This window comes from Lissotriton vulgaris, chromosome 9, assembly GCF_964263255.1.
Source record: "Lissotriton vulgaris chromosome 9, aLisVul1.2, whole genome shotgun sequence".
Classification (NCBI taxonomy): Eukaryota; Metazoa; Chordata; class Amphibia; order Caudata; family Salamandridae; genus Lissotriton; species Lissotriton vulgaris.
The window spans coordinates 1228534920-1228560531 of NC_141697.1; the positions used below are offsets into that span (position 1 = coordinate 1228534920).

The 25612-nt window shown below is 47.1% G+C and overlaps 1 protein-coding gene across 1 annotated transcript; it reads right to left on the bottom strand.

Moving 5' to 3' along the window:
- Positions 1 to 4012: 4012 nt before the first annotated feature.
- Positions 4013 to 25608, bottom strand: LOC147693117 (unconventional myosin-Va-like). The gene is made up of 4 exons (XM_086936887.1): positions 24673 to 25608; positions 18117 to 18293; positions 5679 to 5756; positions 4013 to 4569 (listed from the first exon to the last, which is right to left on the bottom strand). The coding sequence occupies exons 2-4, from the start codon at positions 18144 to 18146 to the stop codon at positions 4411 to 4413; spliced, it is 267 nt and encodes an 88-aa protein (XP_086793013.1). The 5' UTR covers positions 18147 to 18293; positions 24673 to 25608; the 3' UTR covers positions 4013 to 4410.
- Positions 25609 to 25612: the final 4 nt, after the last annotated feature.

The following is a 25612-nucleotide window of genomic DNA, read 5'->3' on the forward strand; positions in this document are numbered from 1 at the left end:
GTCTTTTTTAGCTCTCTAGTTCACTAACAGGGGGCGATTTTGTTTTGGTGTCCGGGCCTAATGTGTCCAAATTCGAATGATGAAGACAACCCCAATGCTGCCCCGCCTCAGTGAACCCATTTACTTTAGTTCACCCACAGACCCCGAGGAATTCGGTGTTCCACACATTTGAATATACTCTCACCTGATAGGTCCGAGTCTCACTCAGTAAAATGCAGTCTCACTTACTGGATTTAATCCTCACACTTGGGAGCACAACATCCGTAATTGGTGTAAATATAAAACATTTGTCAGTGAGACAGATTGGACAACAGTATCGGTGAGTAGGTGGGTTCTCACTCCTTGGAGTGCAGTCTCCATTATGTTTGTAGCGTAGTTAACGGGGGAGTGGTTCATCCCGCCCCTTATCTCCTGGAAACTCACACCTCCCCTGGGGCGCTATTCTGCTGCAAAACTCTTTCCCGGGATATACTTGTGATTAGGTTGAAGCATCCTCAGTGAGTGGGCTCCTGCTACTCAATCTCGCATCTCAAGCTGTAGACGACAAAGGTGAGGCCTCCGGGGCAGGCTGTGTCTGCACGCGCTGGGCCGGGCCGTGCTTTCAATCACGCAATGTATTGCCCTCTTGTTGTTGTGTGACGGAGCCTTTACACCGGCCGAAAATTGCTTGGTTACCTGTACTGGGCCTGTGTCCATATGCGCGTGAAGGCATGGTTGGTGCTTTTGCGGCTGGCAGGGTAAATGATTGGTGACTAATGCAACTCCCCTCACGAAACAGCGGAGACTGCCCACTGGTGTCTCAGGCGCGCAACACCCACTGGACTCACCGGGCTTCAACCCCCCCAGTCGTGTGTGGCAGCCCGGGATGAGACAGATCCCGGGCACACACAGAGCCGCACCCGAACGTTTCACAGGTCTTTAAAAGACCATTTGAATGCTCCACTCTGCCTACTGATTAAAGGTACAGCCCCCCCCGAAATGTTTTCTTAGCCCCCCCCAAAATTTGGCTCTAGTTGCGCCTCAGGTGTCTGTGACGGAACCCGTAAGATTCGAAGGTGTTAAGGCCTTTCGTGATGGCACTACCGGTAAGTGAGCATACTCCGATTTCTGTGACTGCATGTGCAGCTTGCTGGCCCGATTATGGGGCCTTCGCGGGTGCCAGCGCTCTTTGCCTGAACCAATGCTTCTCCAGTTAACGGGGGGAGTGGTTCACCCTGCCCCTTATCTCCTGGAAACTCACACCTCCCCTGGGGCGCTATTCTGCTGCAAAACTGTCCCAGGATGTACTTGTGATTAGGAGGTTGGAGCATCCTCAGTGAGTGGGCCCCTGCTACTGAGACTGCTGTAAGGGCCGGGTCGTGCTTTCAATCCTGGTGCAAGTGTTGTGTCCTGCTGGTGTCCGTCCCCCCCACCCCCGCTCTTCCTGGTTGTACTGGTGTCTGTCACCCCCACCCCACTCATCCTGGTTGTGCTGGTGTCCGTCACCCCCCACCCCCGCTATTCCTGGTTGTACTGGTGTACGTCCCCCCCCCACCCCCGCTCTTCCTGGTTGTTCTGGTGTCCGTCACCCCCCACCCCCGCTCTTCCTGGTTGTATTGTTGTCCCCCCCCCCACCCCCACTCCTCTACGTTGTGCAGGTGTCCCCCCCACTCCGTCTGTGTGAGGGTGGCTCTGTCTGTGTGAGGGTGGCTGTGTAGGTGGCTCTGTGTGTGAGGGTGGCTCTGTGTAGGTGGCTCTATGTGTGCGGGTGGCTCTATGTCAATAACTGTGGGTGGCTGTGTGTGGCTCTGTGTGGCTCGGTCTGTGCGTGTGGCTCTGTGTGTGTTTGTGCTCTGTGTGTGTGCAAATGCAATAGGTCTCGCATTTGTGAGATTAAGCTGTTGGCATTGTAAATGACAATGCCATTTATTTATCTGTTTTCAAAACCAACACATGAATACAAAATTTGTCATTTACAATGCCAATAGCTCTAACTTTTACAAAGGCGAAACCGTTGCATTGTAAATGCATGTTAATGTGTGGTACAGCAGAAGAAAAATCCCAGCCATTACATGTCTTGTACCACAATCCTTTAAGCAAACAATTAGAAAACTAGCTAATGACATTTCAGTATGTGTCAACTCCCAATTGCAAACCTAGGTGAACATTAGCAAAGCATACTACACTGTTAATGGCAAACATACACTCAACATTTGCTGGAGTTTGAGCAGGATTCTTTGAACAGAAGTGGACTATCATGATGTACTAGTCTTTAAAGAAGCAGCCTGTATTGATCTATAAATAGACCAAATAAGTGGAATCTGATACAGTACATCAGGTGTTCACATGCAGTATTTCCAGTTATGAAACTCTAAGAGCAGATCACTAGCAGAGATGTACAAACTTGAAGACATCAACCCACCACCTATAAACTTTCCCATATAAACGACTGGTTTACTTAAGAGATTACTATTTCCCTGTTTACAGCTTCAAAGGAGCGCTCAGAATGTTGTTCCGCAGGGTGATAAGCGCTGACAACCTGAAAATGTGGTGACACTTCACCAAAAAACAGAGGATAAGCCACTTGAAAGATCTAGTGTAGAATCCAGAGGCATCTATTTACAAATTGTCGTTTATTTAAAAATGGATGGTATTTAATTTATCAATCTGTTTCTTAATTGTAACCCTATCACAGGCCCATGAAAGGTAACATTGTCAGAATGTTCAAATAAGTTTAAAATCAGGCCACAGGTTGGATAGTGGATCTGCTTGAAAATATGTTGACAGTTCAGCTATTGTCTCAAAGATAAAGTGCTCAACTCACGACACACCTGCCTTTCGAGTTTCAAAAATGTACTTTCCACCATCGTGAAGAAATGAAAGTTGTGCAATAAAATAAACAATGGATCATTTGAGTACAAATCGCATTACATGTTACTACTGTGTCTTACCAGGCCAACAGTAGGTAAACCGGTCATACAAATGACCCACGGCATACTGATAGGAGAACCGAAAACAGGACAAATTACCCCTGTAGCACTTAACAGGATACATATTGGCTGATCAGCACTATAATACAGATCGCCCTTATGGAAGAGTCTAAATTGCAAATTTGAGACGCTGTTTAGAGGAGTTCGTTGAAGTACTCAGTTTCCTCTGGAAGGCCCTGTGATTGATGTGTCCAATTTTTCAAAAAAAATCCATCATAGCGGTCATTGCATCCAACAGCACTGTGTTCAACTTGCCAAGAAGGCATATATTGGGCTGCTCAAGGTGCTACAGTGGCTATTGAAAAGATTGGCATTTCTTTGGTCTAAGAATATGAAGAAAAAATCCCCGGCAAGAAAATCCCTTAACAATGAACACACCACTGAGAAAGTCAAAGTCATGCGTGAGGAGAGGGAACTTACAAAAACCTGGGTTCGAGCGCATTTTATGCTTCTTTCTTCCCCCTCGCTGGAGCTTTAAGAATTGTTTCCAAACCTTATCATAGACTCTTACTGATTAGATTCAGATTTAACCTGATCCCCTCCACCCTAGGCCTCTACCCAACCTGGAGTAAACCTGAATCTAGCAGGCCGCGCAATTGCGATAATTTCTCTCACCAAAACGCACTGCATTTTATTATGTTTTGCGGGTTTTATTCGGATAGTCGGGAAAATATCTGCTTCCAATTTTGAAAGATGCTGGCTTCGCACAAGTAAGACCCGCCTTGTTAAGTCTACAGATGTTAAGCAGTACCCGCATTATGTTTAGTGTGGCCAGTTTTCTGGTGGCAGCTGTGCGGCGCAGATAGAAGATTCTCCTTAGCTCTTATAATCCAGACTGATTTTATATCGAGTGTTTTTATGAATTGTGTTTTTAATACTGTGGGTGTATATTATGGTTGCGTGATTGCATAATTTATTGATGAAATTTGTGCCTTTTATGATTTTAATTAATCGAATAAAGTGTTTTTGACTGACTGAAGATTTTATAATGTTACCGGCCTGCATAAAGTTTACTAAACTGCAAAAATAAACAATACATGATCAATGATAACAAACTTTACTTTATTCTTTTAAATAGAGACAAACACACACAAGTGCTTACACATAAATAAAAGTCTTAACACATAGTAGGAGCCAGTCCATTTCCAATCCCAGCACTCAAACATCCAGAGAAGCGGGCACCAGAGCCTTTAGGTTGGGTTCAGTCCGGACTCGTGACACAGAGGGATAAACTTTGCTTTAACAAGGTGGCCCGTATACAAACAACATTTAAACATTCTTTTGAGAAGCAAACAATCTAAACTCTTAGTGTCCATTTAATGATGGTGTGAATATTTCAAAGTATCCATGGAAGCAACTGTTCGAAAGAAATACACCACTCCGAAAAGACTTGAATAAAGGTGTTCTTGCTTTGGCCATTGGGCTGCCTGGTGATCCCCCCTTAGATACGCCTCAGGAAGTTCAGGTTTACACTTTCAGGGATGCATATCTGGTCAAGTGGCAGAGAGGAGCCAGCAAACTGGATGTGCAGGGGATGAAAGTATTTGACGTCCACAAGAAGATGCCTGTTGCCTTGTGCCACACGATCCTGTAGCCGCATCTGCAACAAATACACAGGTAGATGAGTACTCAGAGTACACTAGTGCATAGTTGAACTCAAACTCCTCAGTACACTATTCAAATCACAAAACAAATGTAAAACATGTTGACTCCACTGTGTTTGGGACCACCATGACCTGCGTTACTAGCACCAGCAGAATCGTTCGATGAAATCCTATTTTTACAATCCTAACTTAAGTCAGTAAACTACAGACAAAGGGACCGAGTCCAGGTCCTGGATCCAAATCAAAATGATGTTTCAAGTGAGCACATGCCTGAACAATGTGAGCAAGTGAGACCATGTACTAAATGGGTGCGACAGTGGTATTATTCCCTTCGTTTTTGGGGAGGGCATAACAGTCACATTCCATGGAAAAATTTATAAAAAGCAGAGTAATAGAATATTGAAAATGTAACAATAAATCCAGCAGAAAGATATAGGGAATTTGTGTTAAAACTCACATTATATGCACAATGGGCAGTAGGAAGACTGCTACTGTCAAAAAGTCAGAGGTGATAAACATTCACAATGATTGGGCAGACAATTGGGGTCCTACTCCAAATCTGACTGGAGAAAGAATTTATGGTTGCATGTCCTCAACTAAACACACATTGAAAGAAACGTGGCCCAAGTTGCACGGTATAAAGAGTTTAGAAACAGAATCTGTCTTTCATTCGGATAGTGGAAGCAAACATTGGTTTGAGTGCAGTGTCTGGACAATAGTAGGCCGAATAGAGGCTACACACTGCAGAGACCAGACATTTAAGATCGAAGATTAAGAACAGTGCTCAAAGTTGAGGAGTGCTACCCTATGGTCCAATCCAAGTATCAGTAAGAGACATATCCAGCCACCACCATATCAACACAACAAACTACATGGTATTAGCCACAAGAATACAGAAATACGGACATCGATTCGTTAAGCCATTAGATGGAAGGCCACATTCCACATCGAACAGTTAATAGAGAGGTGCACTACCAATCCTACAGCAGATGAGGGCAACAGCCTCTAGTGGGTGCACCGCAGGATCGGGCTAAAGGGGAACCTGTAACCCTACTGCCCATGAAAGAATATCATCAGTTTTCATAAACCACAGAGCCGCACTCACCTGAACATTCTCTGTAAATCGATCAAAAACCCGTTCCTCAAAATCCAGTGGTGTGTACAATTTCAGAATTTTCGCGATCTAAGAAATGAAAAAACAGTGGTTAGTTTCTGGATTCTAGTCTTAGTTGTGCCCTAACAGGCAAACTGATAATTTATATCCACTTGTGTCAAGGTGGCAGGAAGGAGGCCTTGGGCCTTCATGGTACAAAGGGACTGCATCACATTCACTGCTCTCATTTCTATGCACCACCGCAAGTAGTAACTATTTAAAATGGACCAATTAAAGTAGGCCACAACTATTCTGCAACTGGTTTCATAAATTAAAGACCAAGCCTAAAAATAAGGTGCCCTGGTGACCTGAAGTTATATGGCCACCAAAGGGAGAAGGCTTTGCACTGAATAGGATTCCTGAGAAGACTACTTTCCAGAATAACCACTTCAAGCAGCAAGTAAATCTATTCCAGCCAAAAAATACTAACAATTTTCTAAATACTAAATTTGCAAAGTAACTAGGTGTGACTGAAGAAATGAAAAACATTTAACACCATAACATTGTATGTAATAGATTAAACAAATGTATAATTGAAAAGTTATATCAGTAAAATTATGGAAATAGAGTAGTGTGTTGGTTTGCCTGGGATAACCAAAAGAGTAAGGCAAGGTTTCCAAAACTGGGGGTCACAAGCCACTTTTTGGTGGGTCTTGAAGTCCCAAGCCATAAAGATACCTTCAAATTCTGTATTTATCTGGTCACATTTGTTGCACTTCCTAGACAGTGGTTAGATGTCAGGTTTTGTTTTTCTTTAACATGCGGATTTGACAAACACCTGTCGCTTTACAGTCAGACAAAAGTAAAGTGTATTATGTGAAAATATTGCTTCGGTACAGTGTGAAAGCTACTACAGGATCATTGTTTTGTAACAAAATGTAAATATCAGTAAACTAATACACATTCAGCATTTAGAAAGCAAACATTAAGCATTTTTTGTAATTCTGAAGTGTAATGAAGGAAAGATTTTAAAAGGATCAAAACAAAAACACTTTTCTTGGTGAACAAATACATTAACTTAAACCCTATTCCACCACATTTGTGTTCAATATAGTTTAATCAGTGAAACTATTTTTGTGCAAATTTAGTGGCCATTTCAATGAACAGTGTGCTACCACACCATGTTTTATTTACACTAAAAATACTGCCTGCCTCATGTCATTAAAGCTAGGTGGGCCACAAAGGTTTTTTGGTCTAAAAAGTGGCCTGTGTTACTAAAAGGTCAGAGAAGCACTGGAGTAGAGAGCTCAAGGTAGCATACTTTTTTTGCCAATCTAAAATAACCTCACTTTCTTCCTGAAGACACCTGTCAAGGTGCAAGAGCAGTGCATAAACAACAAGATGAAGTTTAGTTTAAAATTGTAAAGCTAGTTAGCCCCCTTCCTCCCAAACTGGTTTCTCTCTCAACAGTGAACATAGGCGGCACTGTGCCAGAGTTAAGAGTACAGACCCAGTATTGGTAGACTAGTGCTTTGAGATTGCTGCATACGCAACAGCACCTTATGTAAGGAAACGATATTTAACAGCACACTGAGCACATGCCCAACACGGCTTAGATATTTCATCAGTAATCTCAAGACTGTAACAATCATAATAATTAGCGATTCAGAGCAGAATAGGCTGAACAATGGACACACATCTAACAGTCACCATACAACAATCATACGAACAGCTGGAACAGCAAGTGGACTATCTCACCAAGCAACATGCGGTCATGGCAACAAAGCTGGAGGACCAGGAGGGGCTGGCGCAAAGAAAAATATGAGTGATCAGGGTCCAAAAGGGGCCCAGAGTTGATCTCTTCCTTGAGGACTTCATAATTAACCACTTGCATCCTAAACGCTTGTCAAACTTCTTCACAATCGAGCAAGCACATAGGGCGCCAATCCTCAAACCAAAACCCACAGCTCCCCCTCATATGATCATGGCACGGATCTTGAACTACCGGGACAGAGATGCTATCCTGCAGGCGGCACACCCCCATAGTGACCATCAGTATGAAGACGCAGTGTTTCTGTCGCGAAATGCTCAGAGGCTGAGCTCTTGGCCCAGCAGAAGGGGAGAGTTTGAATAGTGATAACTGTCAGGAGAAGGGTGGGACCCAAGATGCAGGGTGATCAATGGGCGAGACAAGTGGACGTTATTCCAGATTATTGGATCTGCAAAAGACCGACAATCAATCAATGCATGTACAGAGCGCACTACATACCCGTCAAAATCTCAAGGCGCCGGGGGGGGGACTGCTACTGGTCGAAGAGCCAGGTCTTGAGGAGTCTTCTAAAGGCCAGCAGGTCCTCGGTCAGTCGTAGGTTGGTAGGGAGAGTGTTCCATGTCTTGGCGGCGAGGTAGGAGAAGGATCTTCCGCCGGCGGTGGTTTTCTGGATACGGGGAACTGTGGCGAGGTTGAATGAATTAATGAATGGCTGTCTTATAATGCGCAAAACGTAACCCAGAAGGGCATCAAGGCGCAGGCAACTGACAGACATAGAACATAGGGGGCTTGGCAGAGCAGAGGCAGTGGGTGGGGGTGTAGAAACTGAGTCGGTCGTTGAGGTATGCTGGTCCGGCATTGTGTAGGGCTTTGTGTGCGGGATTGAGGAGTTTGAAGGTGATACTCTTGTTGACTGGGAGCCAGTGCAGGCCTCTCAGGTGCGGTGTAATGTGGCTGCGTCGGGAGATGCCGAGGAGCAGTCGTGCTGAGGCGTTCTGGATTAGTTTTAGTCGTCTCAAGCTTGGTTGTTGTTCCTGAGTAGAGGTCGTTCCCGTAGTTGAGTCTGCTGGTGACAAGGGCCTGGGTGACCGTTTCTCGTGTCAGAGGGGATCCATTTGAAGATCCTGCAGAGCATTCGGAGGGTGTTGAAGCAGGACGCGGAGACGGCGTTGACTTGCTTTGTCATGGAGAGGGCGGAGTCGAGGATGACCCCCAAGTTGCGTGCGTGATCGGTGGGTTCCAGGGCTGTGCCTAGTGATGTGGGCCACCAAGAGTCGTCCCAGGCTGATGGGGTGGACCAGAGGATGAGGACCTCCGTCTGTCTGAGTTTAGCTTCAGCCTGCTGTCCTTCATCCATTCGGTGACTGCCTTCATTCCTCTGTGGAGGTTGGTTTTGGCGGTGGGGTGGTCTTCGGTGAGGAGTATGATCAGCTGGGTGTCGTAGACGTAGGAGATGATGTTGAGGTTATGTTGACGTGGGCGAGGGGTGCCATGTAGATATTAAACAGCGTCGGGCTGAGGGAGGATCCCGGTGGGACACCGCAGATGATCTCGGTGGTTTTAGAGCGGAAGTGTGGGAGGCGGACGCTCTGGGTTCTTCTGGAGAGGAAGGATGCGGTCCAGGCCTGGGCCTTTTCTTGGATTCCAGCATCATGGAGGCGTGCTGATAGGATGCCGTGGCAGAACGTGTCTAAGGCTGCTGATGGGTCCAGGAGGAGTAGGGTGGCTGTTTCTCCTTTGTCCATCAGGATCCTGATGTCATCGGTGGCGACAATGAGGGCGGACTCCGTGCTGTGGTTGCTGTGGAAGCCCGATAGGGAGGGGTCCAGGATGATGTTGTCTTCAAGGTAGCAGGTTAGCTGTTTGTTGACAATCTTCTCCGTGACTTTTGCCGGGAACGGAAGCAGGGAGATGGGCCAGAAGTTCTTGAGGTCCTTGGGGTCTGCCTTGGGTTTTTTTGGTTGGGCGTTGATCTCGGCATGCTTCCAGCTTTCCGGGAAGTTAGTGGTCTCGAAAGAGATGAGCACAAGTTATATCCTTTCGTGATTGTGGCCTAGTACAGGAGAAAGCAGATCCTAGGGAGGAAGACAAAATGCAAACTGCTCGAGCACGGGAGTCACAGGCTCTATTTTAAATAATTACAATCAAGTTGTTGTATTTTACCCTACAGGTTTTGTTCTACTCAGAAGACAGAGGGACAGATACCCACACTAGATTGGGGGGGGGGGGGGCTTTTGTCATTCGCTTATGAACCTATGGGTCACAAGGAATGCTACATATGCTATTACACAACATTTACTCGGGCCTGAGGGACCACACATTCTCTAAGACCCCACAGAAGGGCCATACTAATGATCATGACCTGGATCAATGGCCTAGGGAACAGAATTAAACGTACAACAGTCCTACAATACACTAAAAGGCATGCGCACGCTACAGATATTATCCTTATACAGGAAACACACTTGAAGGGAAATCACTACAAAGCACTGAACCGCTACGGATAAGCGCTACTTGCTCATGCGGGTTATACGACTGGCTCCAGAGGGATGGATATACTAGTCAGAGCCACTACACTATTTATACCTGGCCAGAAATGGCATGAACCTCTGGGCAGATAGGTTGCAGTGGCAGGCACATGGGAGGGAAGGACTGAATTTGTGCTCAGTCTATGTCACACCCCTAGGCTGCACGACGACACACTGCCGTCACCAAGTACCTTATTACTGAAATGAAAATGATTTTTGTAAAGCGCACATAGCTGCCCTGAGGCGTCCAAGCGCTGAGATTGCAGCTGAGACTTTGGTTGCTTAAGAAGAAATATCCACCCAACTACTGTTTATTAAACAGGAACTGCACATGCCAAGGGGCACATTGATATTGGGGCTGAGGGGGGGGGGGGGGGGGAGTGGGGGCATTAATGTGGTCATGGACCCAGAGAGAGACAGGAATCTCTCATTCCTGTGACAGAGGGAAGGGGTGCAGAACCCTTAAGGTCATATGTGGAGGCAATTGGATAGCTGGACCTGTACCACAACCCTGTGCTGAGACAATATACGTACTGCTCTGAAGCACACAGTAGCTACTACCAACTGGATCATATCCACAGATTCTCACGCTCGTCTATTCAGTTCCGTAGCTCACAGGGGGGCATGACATTTCAGACCACTCTCCAGTGAAGGTGCTGTAGTGGGCCCTCCACAGGATGACACTCTTTCCCCCTCCCACACAGATTAGACTTCTGGTTCTTCAAGGACAACACTTTTATGTAGACTATCATAGAACAGACAGACCGATATTTTAAAGAAAACGAGGGTATGGTTTCCTACAGTCTGGCCCGAACAGTCTTCCAGTAGACCTCTATAAGGGAGTCGTCGGCACGGTGGCGCAACAAATGCAAAATATGTTCCAGATAACCCAGGATGAGGTGTAAATGCCCGTGAACCAGCGCATGGCTACCAGTGTTGTCCTACTCAAGCAGGGCAAACCTTCGGAGGTGTGTAGCTCTTACTGGCCCATATCGTTGCCAAATCTGGAGGCGAAGTTTCAGGCTAAGGCCCTGGCTTCCAGACTCTACCGTAGTTTCCTCTGTGATACACCCAGATCAGTCCGGCTTCATGCCCCATAGAATCACCGGACTGAATCTTAGACATCTAAATGGGGTATTGCATATGGTCCAGGAGAGACAGGGAGAGGAGGCTGTGCTGCTCTCGTTGATGCATGTATTGCGTTTGATAGCATCGAATGGAAATACACGTTCTCGGTACTGGAGAGGATGGGCTTCAGAGCAGACTTCATGAGATGGGCCCAACTTTTATATCATGACCCGCTGGCACAGGTTCAGGTCAATGGCACGGTATCTCAATCATTTAAATTGCACTGGGGCATGGGGTAGGGATGCCAGTTATCCCCAATGATCTTCGCTCTGGCCTTCAAACCCTTGGCTGCATGGATTCAGCAGGATCCCCTAATGACAGGAGATTGGGAAGAGTATCTCGCGCTATTCCGATGACTTACCACTCTTTGCCACCCGACCATATTGCTCAGTGGTTAGACTGCTCCACTTGGTCTGGGGGTTTTGGTAGGTACTCCGGTTATCACATCAACTGGGATTAGTCTCTTCTATTTCCTTCATCAGGGAGCGCCCCTCCACTATCAAAAGTGTGTCCCTCGTCAGTTTGTAGACAAATTTTAAGTATCTTGGCATTCTGGTCTCTACAGCACCTTGCGATTTCATAGCAGACAACCTACTCCCACAGACAGATTTAGAAGCGACGTGTCGCCCTGGAGAGGTGTGCCACTGTTTCCGATGTATTTACAACAACCCCCTTTTCTGAACTGTTTCCGATGGGCAGGGCGGTCCTGTTTAAAAAGAAATCCCTGCCTCATCTCCTCTACGTTCTACAAAACACTCCATACAAAATCCCTCCTGACTTTTCCTACAAAGTGGATGGGGAGCAGCGTAAACTCCTCTGGGACGGGAGAAGCTCTGGAATTGCGCCATAGTAATTACAGAGAGGTGTCTATGATGGGGTTCGTCAGTCCCGGACTGGGCTGAGCAGTTGATCCCAGTGATTGCATGGATGTAGGCAGACAGTGAGGAACCTACCCATCGGGTTGACCACCAGGCAATGGGCAAGCGAGGCTACCAGCGACAGCTGCCACCACATACCCAGATGGTGGTACGAATATGGCATTAGGTAAATCGATTTCTGCAATGTGAAGGTAAACTGAAGGAGAAAACTGGGACAGCAACCTACTGGGATAGATGGGAATCCATAATGGGAACTCCTGGCGATAGAAACAGAAATTTAATGGAACCAGGCTATGATTACTTTTGAGAATTTGAAGGTTGAATACAGTGTAGTAACCTGCCTCTGTACATACCATACCAACGTGAGGTATAGTGCGCACAGAGACCAGGGAATCCCCAGAGGTATATCAGAGGCTAAATGAGGGGAGTACTAACTGCTCTCTTTGTGGTAGTGTGCGCAGGCAGTTATGCTTGTCCAGAGGGCGTGCTCCGCTTTTATTGTATTTATTCAATTTAGACTGATGGCACACTCAGACTGAATTCAGACCAATAAGGTAAGTATAAAAAAGGTATACTTATGTTTTATTTTTAGAACCAAGCAGGACTTTGCACAGGTAAGTAAAATATACACTCTAATGCAAGACTAAGCAAGAAAAATACAGTGGTGGTCGAATTTGCAATAGCTACAGGTTGGTTTTGGTTCAAAAAGCAGTTTACATAAAATAATTACTTTTGGAATACTTAAAAAAAAAAACTTTGAAGACTTTTCTTGGTTTAAGTTTTTACTTTTTCCTCAATACAAAACAGTTGAACATTTTAAGCCTAAAACCTCACAACATAGTCTACGATGGGAGATTAATGGTTATCAGTTGCACAGGCAAGTAAACGTCTCACTATTGGGAGTTTTGGGGTTAGGACCAAGGGTCCAAATATGCAAGGAAGCCCAGCACACTTTTACACATGAAATATAACAATGACATAATAAAAGAGCAGAATTATTTTAAAGATGAGTCGATGTTGTATTCGAATGAAACAGTTATTCATTCCTTGTTAAAAAGCTTTTGAAACCGCCAACGCATTTCGTCCCATCCAGGGACTTCTTCAGGGCTACAAAAGTACACATAAAAAAACTATTTACAAAATGTACAAATATATATGGAACAGATTTACAAACATCGACTATACAAACAGATTCTAAAATGAGATTTGGGTTTTCAGTAGTATATACAACATCATATTATCCAGTTTATATATGTACACACTTATTCCATTGTAAATTATTATGTGAGATTCTTATAGAGCCACAGACCATATCAGACATTCAGAATAAATATGGAGATGCGAGGAACAACTCCATATACTCACACTAAACATTATCCATGTACTTGCTCCAAATGTGCATACCTGATAATGTGTAGGAAGAAAAGTTCTAACTTATGTTGTTCATCACATGTATAGATAAAGGGTCCCCAAGGTCTAGGTAAGACCACAAGTTGCACCACCAGTAGCACTGGGGCAGACAGGTGCAGAGTGCAGGGGCCCAATGTTAGCCAATGGGCCTTCAGTTAGGGACTGCTTACAAGCAGGCCATGTGGGTGTGTGAGCAAAGCTCCTGGGATTAAGGTCAGCACTGCAGGGTACAACAATTAGCACAGGAGCTGCATCACCAGTGACACTGGGGTGGCTGGGCACCAAAGAGACATCGGGGACCTGTGATTCTCAATGGAAACCTCTGGTTCAGCAAAGTTGCTGCAAGGCCCGGGCAGGGAGTCTTCTTAAGGTGACCACTGGCTGAATAGGTATGTTGGGTTCTTGGGGGATGCCTGGACACCATTGGTTGGGCCTCCAAAGGCCATGGGGTGTCGGGTGCAGGGGTTTCTTTACCAGCTCCAGTCGGGCTCAGGGGACCTTTCAGGTTGAGGCTGCAGGCAGCTAGAGGGACAGGTTGGGGGATCACCAGATCGGGATTACTAGGCAGACCTTGTTGTGTTAGGCAACTCAAACTCTGGCTGTGGGCATAGGATTCAGAATTGCAGAATCTGGATTCTGTGAGTGAGTCTTGGTTTGAGCAAATCCAGTGCTCAAAGGTGAAAAACTGATAGTTGAGTGCAGGCAGGTGCTCCAGGGTTTCTGGCTGCTGGACTCTAAACAGATTCTTGCTATAGGCAGGTAGTAGACGGGATAGTAGAGCTGGAGCCAAAGCAGTTGGTGTCCTCTTTTTCCTGGGTCAGCACGGCTGTCCTTACTTCCTCAAATCTGAGGAAGCAAGGTTCAGGGTGGCCCCTAAATACTACATTTAGGGGCATATACAGGGTTGTGCATGTTGGGATCAATGGGCCCCTTCCTTGGGGAAATCCCACCCTTTATGCCACCCTCCACTGGAAGGGAGCATTGAGCCGCTCCCTAATTAGCGGAGTCCCCTCATCTTCAAGATGGAGGGTAGTGAGCTGCGTGCTTCACCTCACCTCTCCCACCTGAGGGGTGGGGTTGGCAAAGTTGGGCACACATCTCCTCCAAGCTTGATTTTCCTGCCCAAAGTAGGGGGCAGAACCAGGGGGGACCCAGTTTTTGGGGGCAACAAAAGGTGGGGACAGCTCCCAAAGGCAGCAGGCTTTTGAAGCTTCCCCCTCGTGGAACCAGCCCATCTTGGGGGAGGAGGCATGACACCTCTGACCAGGATGGGCTTTGTTTTTTGGACCCAGAGAGTGGAGTCTTTCTACCCACGGGTCCAGAACCCAGTCTTGGAGTGGCAAATGGCAGGCAGCCATTCAGAAACCACACCAGGGCTGGTCGATTTCAGGGGGCATCTCTAAGATGCCCTCTGAGTGCATTTTACCTTAAATCCCACACTAGAATCAGTGTGGGTTTAATGTGCTGAGCAGTTTGCTACCAAACGTCCCAGTTTTTAATAAAGCCATTATGGAAATGTTCATTTTGTAATGACCAACTCCCAGACCATATACTTCCTATGGCTTTACTACACTAACAATATCTAAGAATGTACTTCGACACTGTAGGGGTACTGTCACTGTACCCTCAACTGAGGGCTAGTTCTCCTTCCTGTAGGGGGGTGACTCACCTAGGCCCAAGGATGTGGGTTGCAGGCATGGCACGCAGGGATGTGTGCCATGTCAACTCTTCTCTGCATCAAAACACACAGCCAGCATTGGTAGTGTGTGGGTGTTAAGGTGCAAGGCCTCTAAGGGTGGCACAATAGGTGATGCAGCCCTTAGAGGCCTTCCCTGGCCCCAGTACCCACGGTACCTTTTACAAGGGACTTACCTGTGTCCAGAGATGTGCCAATTGTGGATACAAAGGTACAGTCTTGGGGAAGAACACCGGTCCTGGGAACCTGGTTTACAGGGACCCAGGGCACATCAAGTCAAAGTACCTCAGATGTCAGGCAAAAATTGGGAGGTAACCATGCAATAAGGGGCACTTTCCTACAAACAGCATGACAGAAACAGAATTCATAATTAGCAACTGAGTCATGCGTTATAGCGGTACATAACAGAGTGAAAACAGCTAGTGGAATACACACCCCTAGAAGGCAGGCTCTTACTGGATCCAATGGTGTCCAATGCCACCTCTTACACATAGGAAGATCATGTTAATGTTAATGTTAAAATGGGACTTTTATAGCGCAACGGCTACTCCAAAGGAGTGTCCCGGCGCTTTGAGCTCCAGACCATGGAAAAGAGCTAGAAAACATAACAATAACAGAACAGGGGCCTAAAAGGAGGGGACAGATTATCCAGCAAACAACCAGGTTTTCAAGTCCTTCCTGAAGACAAGCAGATTAGCGGTGTTTCACAAGGACACCGGTAGCGAATTCCATAGCTGAGGAGCAAGGAAACTAAAGGACCGGCCGCCTAGCCGAGCCCTTTTAATGCGTGGCACCCGAGCCAATGCCAAGGCTTCTGACCTGAGGGATCGTGCAGGTCGATAGAAGTCCAGCCTCCTCTGGAGATACTTGGCGCCATTGCCATGCAAGGCCTTATGGGCAAGGGTCATGACTTTGAACAGTATCCTCTTCCGCACCGGAAGCCAGTGAAGGGATACAAGGAGGTTAGAGGCGCTAGTGCGGCGATGAAGGCCAAAAATAGCACGCGCAGCAGCGTTCTGGGTGACCTGCAGACGTTGGAGGAGATATTCAGGCAAGCCCAGATATAGGACATTGGCATAGTCCAATCTGGACCCTATGAGGGCCTGAACAGTGATCCTCCGATGTTGCTCCGAGAGAAGGGGAAAGAACTTGCGCAACATTCTGAGAATCCCAAAGCATGTTCCCGTAAGAGTGGAAACCTGGGATTTGAGCGAAAGCTCGTTGTCAATTTTAACTCCCAGGTTCTTAGCCCACTTAGAGGACTGTGTGGGAGGGAACATGTCGGCAGGCCACCATCCCTGCCAATCTGGTTCTGATGGGCATCCGAAGAATAGTATTTCAGATTTGTCCGAGTTGCACTTAAGGCTGTTGTGTGAAAACCAGCTAAAAACAGCCCCAAGGCACTCACGGATCCTTTCTCCATCGAACTCTTCGCTCTTGCGACAGGTGAAAAGGAGCTGAGTGTCGTCAGCATAAGAGACGATCCGGGCCCCATAGGACTCCGCCAATGTCGCCAGAGGGGTCATAAGGATGTTAAATAGAGTGGGGCTCAAAATAGAGCCCTGAGGCACTCCGACTCCCAATGGCGGCATCTCGGCGGATCCGGGTGGGACCCAGACCGTCTGGCGGCGGTTGGCCAGAAAGGAAGAAAACCAGTTGAGCACCGTCCCCCCTAGCCCGATGTCACGGAGCCTGGTGAGGAGATCCTCATGGGGGACGGTGTCAAACGCCGCCGACAGGTCTAGCATAACTAACATCACCCGGCCTCCCGTGTCCAGCACCTCTTTAACGATCTCCGAGACTTCCAAGAGCGCCGTCTCGGTGAACAACTTGCCTGACCTCCTGGGGGCGCGAGTGAGGCCTACGACAGGGATATTGGACTTTTAGAGCAGGAGGACTGGGCTGAGGGGCTCCAGAGTCCAAGGGAGGTGTCTATATAATCTCATATCCATCTGGTACAATTGAGACTATTGGATAGGTCTTACTCTTCCAGGCCGCTTATACATCAGTTGGGACAATGCAACATGGACAAGTGTGCTAGGGACTGCAGAGTAGTGGGTTCTTTTTTCCATGTATTGTGGGGCTGTCCCGCCATTATAAAGTATTGGGGAGAGGTTACAAGGGCTATGTTTGTGGCCACAGGCCTATTGGTCCCACTGGAGGCGCCGTGGCACATTCTTTATATAACTTTAGAAGAGGCCTGGCCCAAATAACACAAAATTTGACTCATGTTGGCAGTGGCAGTGTATACCAAAGCCGAGGCTGTCTGAAAAAGTATGGGGCATGTGGGAGACATTTAGGTGGTAGGAAACAAGTGCCAGGTATATTCAGACGCAACATATGAGACGTTTATCTACCAGCACTATGTCGTGAAGAAATCCCTTGTGTGTTGCTCATTGCCTGTAGCAAACATCTGTGACCCAAGACAGTAGAGTGGGCAAAGTATCAGAGTGTTCTTAACTGTGTGAAAGGTAGTACTGTTGACTAGGTGCAATTTAACTTAGCCAATGTTGAATAAACAGAATTTAAAAAAAGAAAGAATACCCCAAATATAGAGCAAGAACTAGGAGCCTCTGAATTTCTGCAGCGTACCAGAGATAAGTACAGATACTGCCATTTCATTTATGTCTGCGCTGTTGGAAACAAAGCGTATAAATAAAGGGAAGGCACAACCAGACAGAGTGTGTAGCATAGTGTGTGCTTACCTGCTGAGGTAGCATAGTGTGTGCTTACCTGCTGAGGTAGCAGTGTGTGCTTACCTGCTGAGGTAGCATAGTGTGCGCTTACCTGCTGAGGTAGCATAGTGTGCGCTTACCTGCTGAGGTAGCATAGTGTGCGCTTACCTGCTGAGGTAGCATAGTGTGCGCTTACCTGCTGAGGTAGCATAGTGTGCCCTTACCTGCTGAGGTAGCATAGTGTGCCCTTACCTGCTGAGGTAGCATAGTGTGCGCTTACCTGCTGAGGTAGCATAGTGTGCCCTTACCTGCTGAGGTAGCATAGTGTGCCCTTACCTGCTGAGGTAGCATAGCGTGCGCTTACCTGCTGAGGTAGTAGCAAGGCGGTGCACATGCTGCAGATTGCCTCAAATCCTCCTCAGATTTCTTCTTCGCCTGAAGCAGCTGCGCAGCCTGGATCAGAGGCTGCAGCACGGCTTCAATGCTGGTATGTCGAAGACCCCTGCCCGGTAGCCACTCCTCCAAGTGGCTGATGTTGTACCTGTAAAGAGAGACATGTTCATGATATACACACAAAGATCAAGTGTGGACTTTGGCAGGGACGAAAGGTACAGGTTAGGAGAGTAGAGAAAAACTTCATGCATGTAGTTCAAAAGTGGAAGTAACAAGACACGAACATATGGGGCATTGGCAGGTTCAGAGTAAGACCAAGCATATCTGCCATACTGAAAAAAGGATGCTCTTTGACATGTGTCCTGCCCCAATCAATCCTTTCTCAAGGCATATTTGACTCATACGCGTGTGTTTGAGTCATGCACCAAAATGTTAAGGATTTGTTCTGCGCAGAAACAAATTGCAAGGACTGCTATAATCATGCTAAACCACATACCGGCTACCAATAAAAGAGGATGGCCAGATACTGCTGAAGCAAAGACATTCCAAAAAGTGCTCATCTGAAAGGTTTCTACAAGACAGTATCCAAAAACAGTTTAAATAACATTTCTGGATTTACTAGAACTTATGTTTTCATTACAAAAAAGAAACTTTATTAATAAAACAAAAAGCACGGTTTGACAAAGGGGCTGGGGAAAAAACTCATGCTTAAGAATGAAATTTTGACCAGACTTCGAAACTGCCACTGGTCACCATATCTCCATTCTCAGGTAACTGTTTGAGGCCTCAGAAAGAAGTCCTAAGGAGACCTTATCTTACTTTTTATATTTTTTACCCTTATCATTGGGGTGTACTGCAATCCAGAGTACTCCACTTAGTTTGTCCATAAGCCTTCAAAGTTCTGTTTAGGATATTTTCATTTCCTTCTGTATGGTTGCTCCAAGGTAAAAGGATAGTGCCCACAACAGGACAGACCTCGCAATTTCAATTCCACATTAATTATTTAAATTGATGAGTATTCTGTGATATTGAAGTTGAAGTTAAAAGTACTTGTTAAGCGCGCTAACACCAGGCGGTTTCATGGCGCTATGACCAGAATTCAACAGAAAAGAAAAGGGAAAAAAGGAGAGCTAAAGAAAGTTATAGTAAGGGAAAAGCTAAGGAGAAGAGAAGTTTTAAGAGCTTTCCGGAAATCCATATAGTTAGTTATGGACCGGATGGAAAGGGGGAGGGGGCATTCCAGAAGGTGCGTGCAAGAGTGGAGAACCGAAGGCCACCGTGTTTTTTCCTTTTGAAGCGAGGAACTACCAGAAGGACTTGGGTAGAGGAACGAAGGTCTCTTAGGAAGATGGGGCTGAATTTTAGATTTGACAAAACCGGGGGCAGTGCCTGCAAGAGCCATGAAGGTAAGGCAGCCCAACTTGAAAAGGGAGCGTTGGGAAATGGGGAGCCAGTGAAGGGATTTGAGAAGGGGAGTGATGCGATGGTACTTCGGGAGCTGATATATCAGGCGGGCTGCCTGATTCTGAATGAGCAGAAAGCGCCGGAGCTCATACGCCGGAATCCCTACAAAAAGTCCATGGCCATAGTCCAGGCGGGAGACAATCATGGCCATGACAATGAGCTTAAGGGCCTCAACAGAAAAAAAACTGGAGATTTTTCGGATGGTGCGTAGGGATAGGAAGCAGGATGAAACAGCGCTGATCTGGGAGCGCATGGTCAGATGTTGGCTAAGATACCTAGGGTTTTTGCTTTGGTGGAAGGGGAAGGAGGGGGACCAAGGGCAGGGGGCCAGAATGCAGGGGACCAAGGACTAGGGAGGCTGCCAGTGAGTAACAGCTCCGTTTTGTCAGGGTTTAGTTTGAGCTGGTTGGAATTCATCCAGTCAAATATAAAGGTAAGGACAGAACAGAGATTGGAGCTGTAGTCAGGGGAGGGGGAAGATTGAAAATGAGCTGGAGGTCGTCTGCGTAGTTGTAGACTGTCACCTCCATGTTTTGTAAAGCCAAGATACGGGGGTGAATATAGAGGTTAAAAAGAAGGGGGCGAGAGCAGATCCTTGGGGAACCCCACAGGTGACCGGGCAGGGAGAGGCCAAGAAGCCGTCCAGATGGACGGCCTGAGTCTGGCCCCCTAGGAAAGAGGTGAGCCAGTCCAGGGCGGACCCCCGAATGCCCACACCCTCGACACGGTCGAGAAGGATGGAGTGGTCGACCGTGTCGAAGGCGGCGGACAGGTCGAGGAGGACCAAGGCCTGGGAGGAGTTGGAGTCCGCGCATTGGCTCATCCAGGACTGATAGAACCACGGATTCGGTCGAGTGAACTGGACGGAAGCCGGCCTGGTGGGAGGCTAAAAGATGATTATCCTCAACAAAAGTCGAGAGGCAAGAGGTGATGTGGTTCTCAAGAGTCTTTCCTAGGAAAGGGAGTAGGGAAATGGGGCGGAAGTTGGGAAGGGAGGAGGGGTCACTTCCGGGTTTTTCCAGGATGGGGTGATAATGGCTGATTTGAAAGCAGCTGGGACAATGCCCTGTTGAATAGATGTATTCAGAAGGGTGAGAGGGGGACAAGGACAGTTGGAAAAGACATCCTTAAGTATACGAGCAGGGCAACAGTCCAAGGGGGACCCAGATTTAACTTTCCTTAAAAGACCAAGGAAAGTCTTTTCTGAGAGTAGAGGAAACGAGTCAAGAAAGACGGAAGGAATGGCAGGAGGGGGGAAGAAAGGAAGGAGGGGGCTGGGGTATGTTATGTTTAATGGCAGCTATCTTCTCAATAAAGTAGGAGTTAAGGGAATTACAAAGGGATTGGGAGGGAACCGGTTTGGGTTGTAGTCTATCTGCAGCTGCTAGATTGTGGACAATGGAAAAAGTCTCCTTGGGCTTGTTACTGGCTAGGAGAATTTTGGCAGAGAAGTACTCCGTTTTGGTCGTCAGAATAGCCTTTTTATAGCTGCGAAGAAGGGCGGAACACTGGGGCTTGAGAATGGGACAATGCCTACGTCTCCAGTGGCGTTCGGCTTGTCTTATGGAGAGTTTAAGAGCTTTGAGGTTTTCAGTGAACCACCTATTAGCCTCATGGGAGCGACAGGACCCGACTAGCTTGGGAGGGGCGACTGACTCACAGGCTGCCGAGATATTGGCTTCTATAATTTCAGATTCCCCAAAGTTCTGTAAGCAAAGTGGGTTTAAAATATAAACACATACAAACTGGTTTATCTTTTCCATCTCCCACTGCTGCATATTGCATTCCGAGTTGGATAGAATAAAAAGGGATATAGATTTAAGATGCAATAAGGTCCTGTTCTTCTTGGTGCTAAACAAACAGATGGGCACACTGCCTTGGATTATTTTTTTTTTTTTGGTGAACCTTTATTATTATATTAGGCAGGTACAGGTATGGGCCTACAACCATCCCGGCTGGCCGCTAGTACGATTTAATCCAATCAAGTCAGGTACATCATAAAAACAGTAATCCGCCGCCCGCCAGCACAAAACTGAAACAAATTAAAATTCGCCCACAGCTCGCCGTATATATAACCGGATCAATGAATGTTCATTTTTAAAAATATAAAGAAGAACAGGATCCAGAACCGTATATCCATTCAAAAACAAAGGACGTAATTACAATATTGTAGGATATTCAACATCAGGATGATTATGGTGAGAAGAATAACGCCAATACGTATTAATCAGGATAAGCAGTGGGACTTTACACGTTGCATCGCCATAACAATCCGACCATGCCTAGGCACTTCCCAGAAACATCCACCCCATAAGAACAAACTGGAGAAATTACAGGAATACACTACTCAGATCCCAGAAAGGAAAGGGAAAGAAAGAATAAGCCATAGAAACAAAAAAGGGACAAAGCGAAGAAGACCCATCCCCCCGACCCTGCACTCCTGCAGACGGCTATGGCCCACCCCCCCTAGCAGTGTGCCTGTCGCCCTAAAGAAACAATACCCTCAAAAGAAACGAGTACATAAATATAACAAAAGTAGTCACGAAAGAAGTGGAGGAGTAACCCCAGGCCAGCCCCCGGCCCCACCACACCCCGCGCCAACCCTCTACACAATAAATGTTACTAAATCAGAGACAATCTATCCGCAAGAGGGTAATAAGATACATTGTTAGCCCGCAAAGATATACAGTGAAAATATTCCAGGTCGCCACCATTTCCATCAGTCCGGAAGCAGTCTCTGCCCAGTGGAATCTCCTCTACCCCTGGCCCACCCTATAAAGCTCACCCATGTACAGCAACCAGTCAGTGTCCGAAGAAATAGTGCCGGGAGACTCAGACATACCAAGGGAGAAGTACAGTCGGCCATGTTGAGCAGAGTAATCGCAGGGATCAAGCCGCACCAATATGTCCACCAAACGTAGCTGCGGGACTGTGTACGGGGCCTTCAGTGATTGAGTAATAGGAACAATTCCATTGCACTGTCGGAACCTTGTCGGAGCTCTCGAAGTCGGTACATGGACAGCTGGCCCCTTCGGCGTCACATCTCCAGCGATCTCCGATTTAAGGGAAAGTCCCGGTGTCCAGCTAGGAGTTGTAGAAGTCGGGTCTCTCTCAGCCTCCACAGTTGATCGGGTATCAAAGACACAGCCCACTGATGTGTGAACAGGCAAAGTGGCAATCGCACAGGATACGGATGGCGCCTCCCTCCTCGGGGTGACAATAATGGCGTCCAGCCTGTCCCCCAGGTCCCGGGTGTTTTGTTGTAGGGCACCGCGGAGGGCACAAAGGGCCAGAACCAGGTCGCCAACCATCAACCCTTCGCTATGCATCTCGATGCAAGCACTCCTCCCCGTTACATTAAGTCCTTCTCCTTGAGGCGGCCAAAGCCATAAGTTGCAATCTCGAACTGCCTCTCGGTCATCATCCAAAACTATGGAAGAACGGGAGCGTGCACCAAACAAAGACGTGATGCCACTGACAGGCCAGGGAGATAGAGTGTAGCAATCCGGGCCACCGAGACCACCCGGCGGATCCCGCCAGCAATGAAAGCGCTCCCCACGCAGTTCGGGGAAGTCTCACCCGCCTCAGGGGCAGCCGGGTTGGAAATCAGATGGACGCTGCAGTTAGCAGTCTCCCTCTGGGAGCAGCAGTCCGTGCGATGGTGGGTCGGGATCGCTTCACGGCTCCGACACTAGAACATAGACACAGGCAGAGAATCGGAGCTAGCTGCATCCCCGCTCGGGGCGATCGGCCGGACTTCACATCTGATGACCGCCATTGTTGTGTCGGCGGTCAGCACAGTGCCCCACTCCAGGTCCCGGCTCCAACGATCGTCCAGGCTGCGGGAAAAGACGGAGCATATCTCCGGCGTCAGGGCAGGTAGAGATCCCGGAGGCACACGGTCGGCGGCTGCATCTGTTCACACGCACAACACTGATGGGGCAGAGGATGACATTCAGGATGAGGGTGCGAGGCAGAAAGGTTTATGGAGCCGGACGCCTAAGCGGCCATCGCGGTCGCCGGCCTGGCTCCTCCCCTCGATTATTTTATTTTTAATAGAACATTTAGAACCAGGCAACTAGATTGCTGCTATGGCCTAGTTAATGGTTAAGCAGCTTATCTGCTACTGCAAGGGCTTGAAATGTATGTTCTTTCATAGAGAAGTCCCACTCAAAGAGTGAGTATGTTGAGGGAACACTATGTCTCATCCAGTTATAAATCATATTTGTAAAATTTGTGGAATAAGGGAAAGGAAACAGGCCCAGGCCATGCAGTTGGTTCTCCAAGCTTTTGTTTAGTTCAATAAGAACATGCATCACCCTGGTTTCAATGTGGCGTTCATCCAGAGGTGGATTGTTGAGAACTTGAGAAATATCAGATTTACTGGATACATGACAAAGTCTTCAACCAAACACAGTTGATGGTTATTTTGCCAAATCCACCTGCCTTCACATTATAAAGGAGGGCACCAATACATTACATAACGCCATCTCTACAAACCTTGGATCAGCAGTACTCTAATTCCATTTACTATACATGTCAAATAACCCTTGTCCAGGTGTGCATGTGATGGAAGTTCTATGCTGCAGACACAGGTGTACATTCCTCACAGAGAACCCCTTATTGGACAACATACAAATAAACTAACATTTATTTATTTATTGTGTGCAGAGTTTTATATAGCGCGAACTAGACCCGAACCAAATCCGGTATCAGAGCGCTTTACATAGCACCAGTTACTTTACATGGGGACACATTGATTTTAGGTACGGGGAGATTAAGTGATTTGCCCAGAATCACAGGAGGTTTTGGCGTCGTTACCAAGACTCGAACCCAGGTCCCCTGGTCCAAGGTCGAGCACCCTAGCCGTCAGGCTAGACCCATGGGTTTGGAGAGCAGTACCAAAATACATTTACCATGTTAAAAAAACACAAAAAATCCAATGGATTAAGTATAAGGGTTTGAACTGTAATTTGTAATTGACTAACAAAGTTGCTGAGGTGTTAAGTTTAAAGAAACTCGTATGCTTATTTTTTCATGAGCAAAAACCTTGGTCTACGTACCTCAACTGAACCCCGTTCTTCCAACAGCAGGTTTCTTTCCTCAGGAGCAAGTAGTTAAGTGTGACGCCGCTGAGATGGAAGATCTGGCGGAAAATCTTCCTGATGATGTCAGACTGCAGCGGACTGCGCCCTTGGCACCTCGTGGAAGTGAGTCAACTGGTGGAGGATGGAGCTCATTCCAGGAACAGCCGCGTTTTCTTCCTCTCTCCAGAGGGCCATGGTCCTTCTCCGGGGAACAGACATTCTGGCACTGGCCAGGCCCTGTATGGCATGATCTTCAAGCATACCATCAGCTGGTGGGGAAAAAAGAGAAACTAATTGATTCCAACAATGATACAGTGCCAGATTGAGCGATGTGCTCGCTATAGAATACGCGTCTTACACAGAGTTTGGATGATGCACAATAAGTGTGCAAGCTGGACGAGATGCCCAAGTTGTCAAAAATAAAAAATAAAATCTACTGGAGTGTTTGCATGTTGAGGGTGAGCAATAAAGACTGAATGACCTAGTTGGTCAAGGACAGGGAGCAGGTGATCACGCCTTTGGGTCTCATGCAATGATAGATTAGAGACCCTTAAGTAGTGCGCAACCCTCTTCAAGCGAGTTTAAAGCACCTACCAAAGGTCGAAGGCGGCCCTCCGCGATCTGAATTAGATGCTGGTAGATCTGTATGGCTAGGTCAATCAATAACTGGCAATGGTGGCAAAGACCGTAGTTTTCCAGGCACTGTCGATTCTGAGCATGTGTTAGACAAACTGAAGACCTGCAAAACACAATAGATTTAACATGCAAACACAACAGGTGATGGACCGAATGTGGATCAATGTCACTCACCCCAGTTCAAAGATCTGGGCCCAAATCCATTGTTTTTTTGCACTCCACACAACCCTGGGTTAGACAATGGCGCTATGCAAATCAGCTCTGACCCTGTGCCCCATGG

Coding starts and splice junctions, on each gene's coding strand:
- LOC147693117 (XM_086936887.1), bottom strand. CDS start 18,146: ATGTGCACCGCCTTGCTACTACCTCAGCAG. Junction 5,757..18,116: donor CCTTGCTACTACCTCAGCAG/GTAAGCGCACGC, acceptor TTCATTTCTTAG/ATCGCGAAAATTCTGAAATT. Junction 4,570..5,678: donor GATTTACAGAGAATGTTCAG/GTGAGTGCGGCT, acceptor TATTTGTTGCAG/ATGCGGCTACAGGATCGTGT.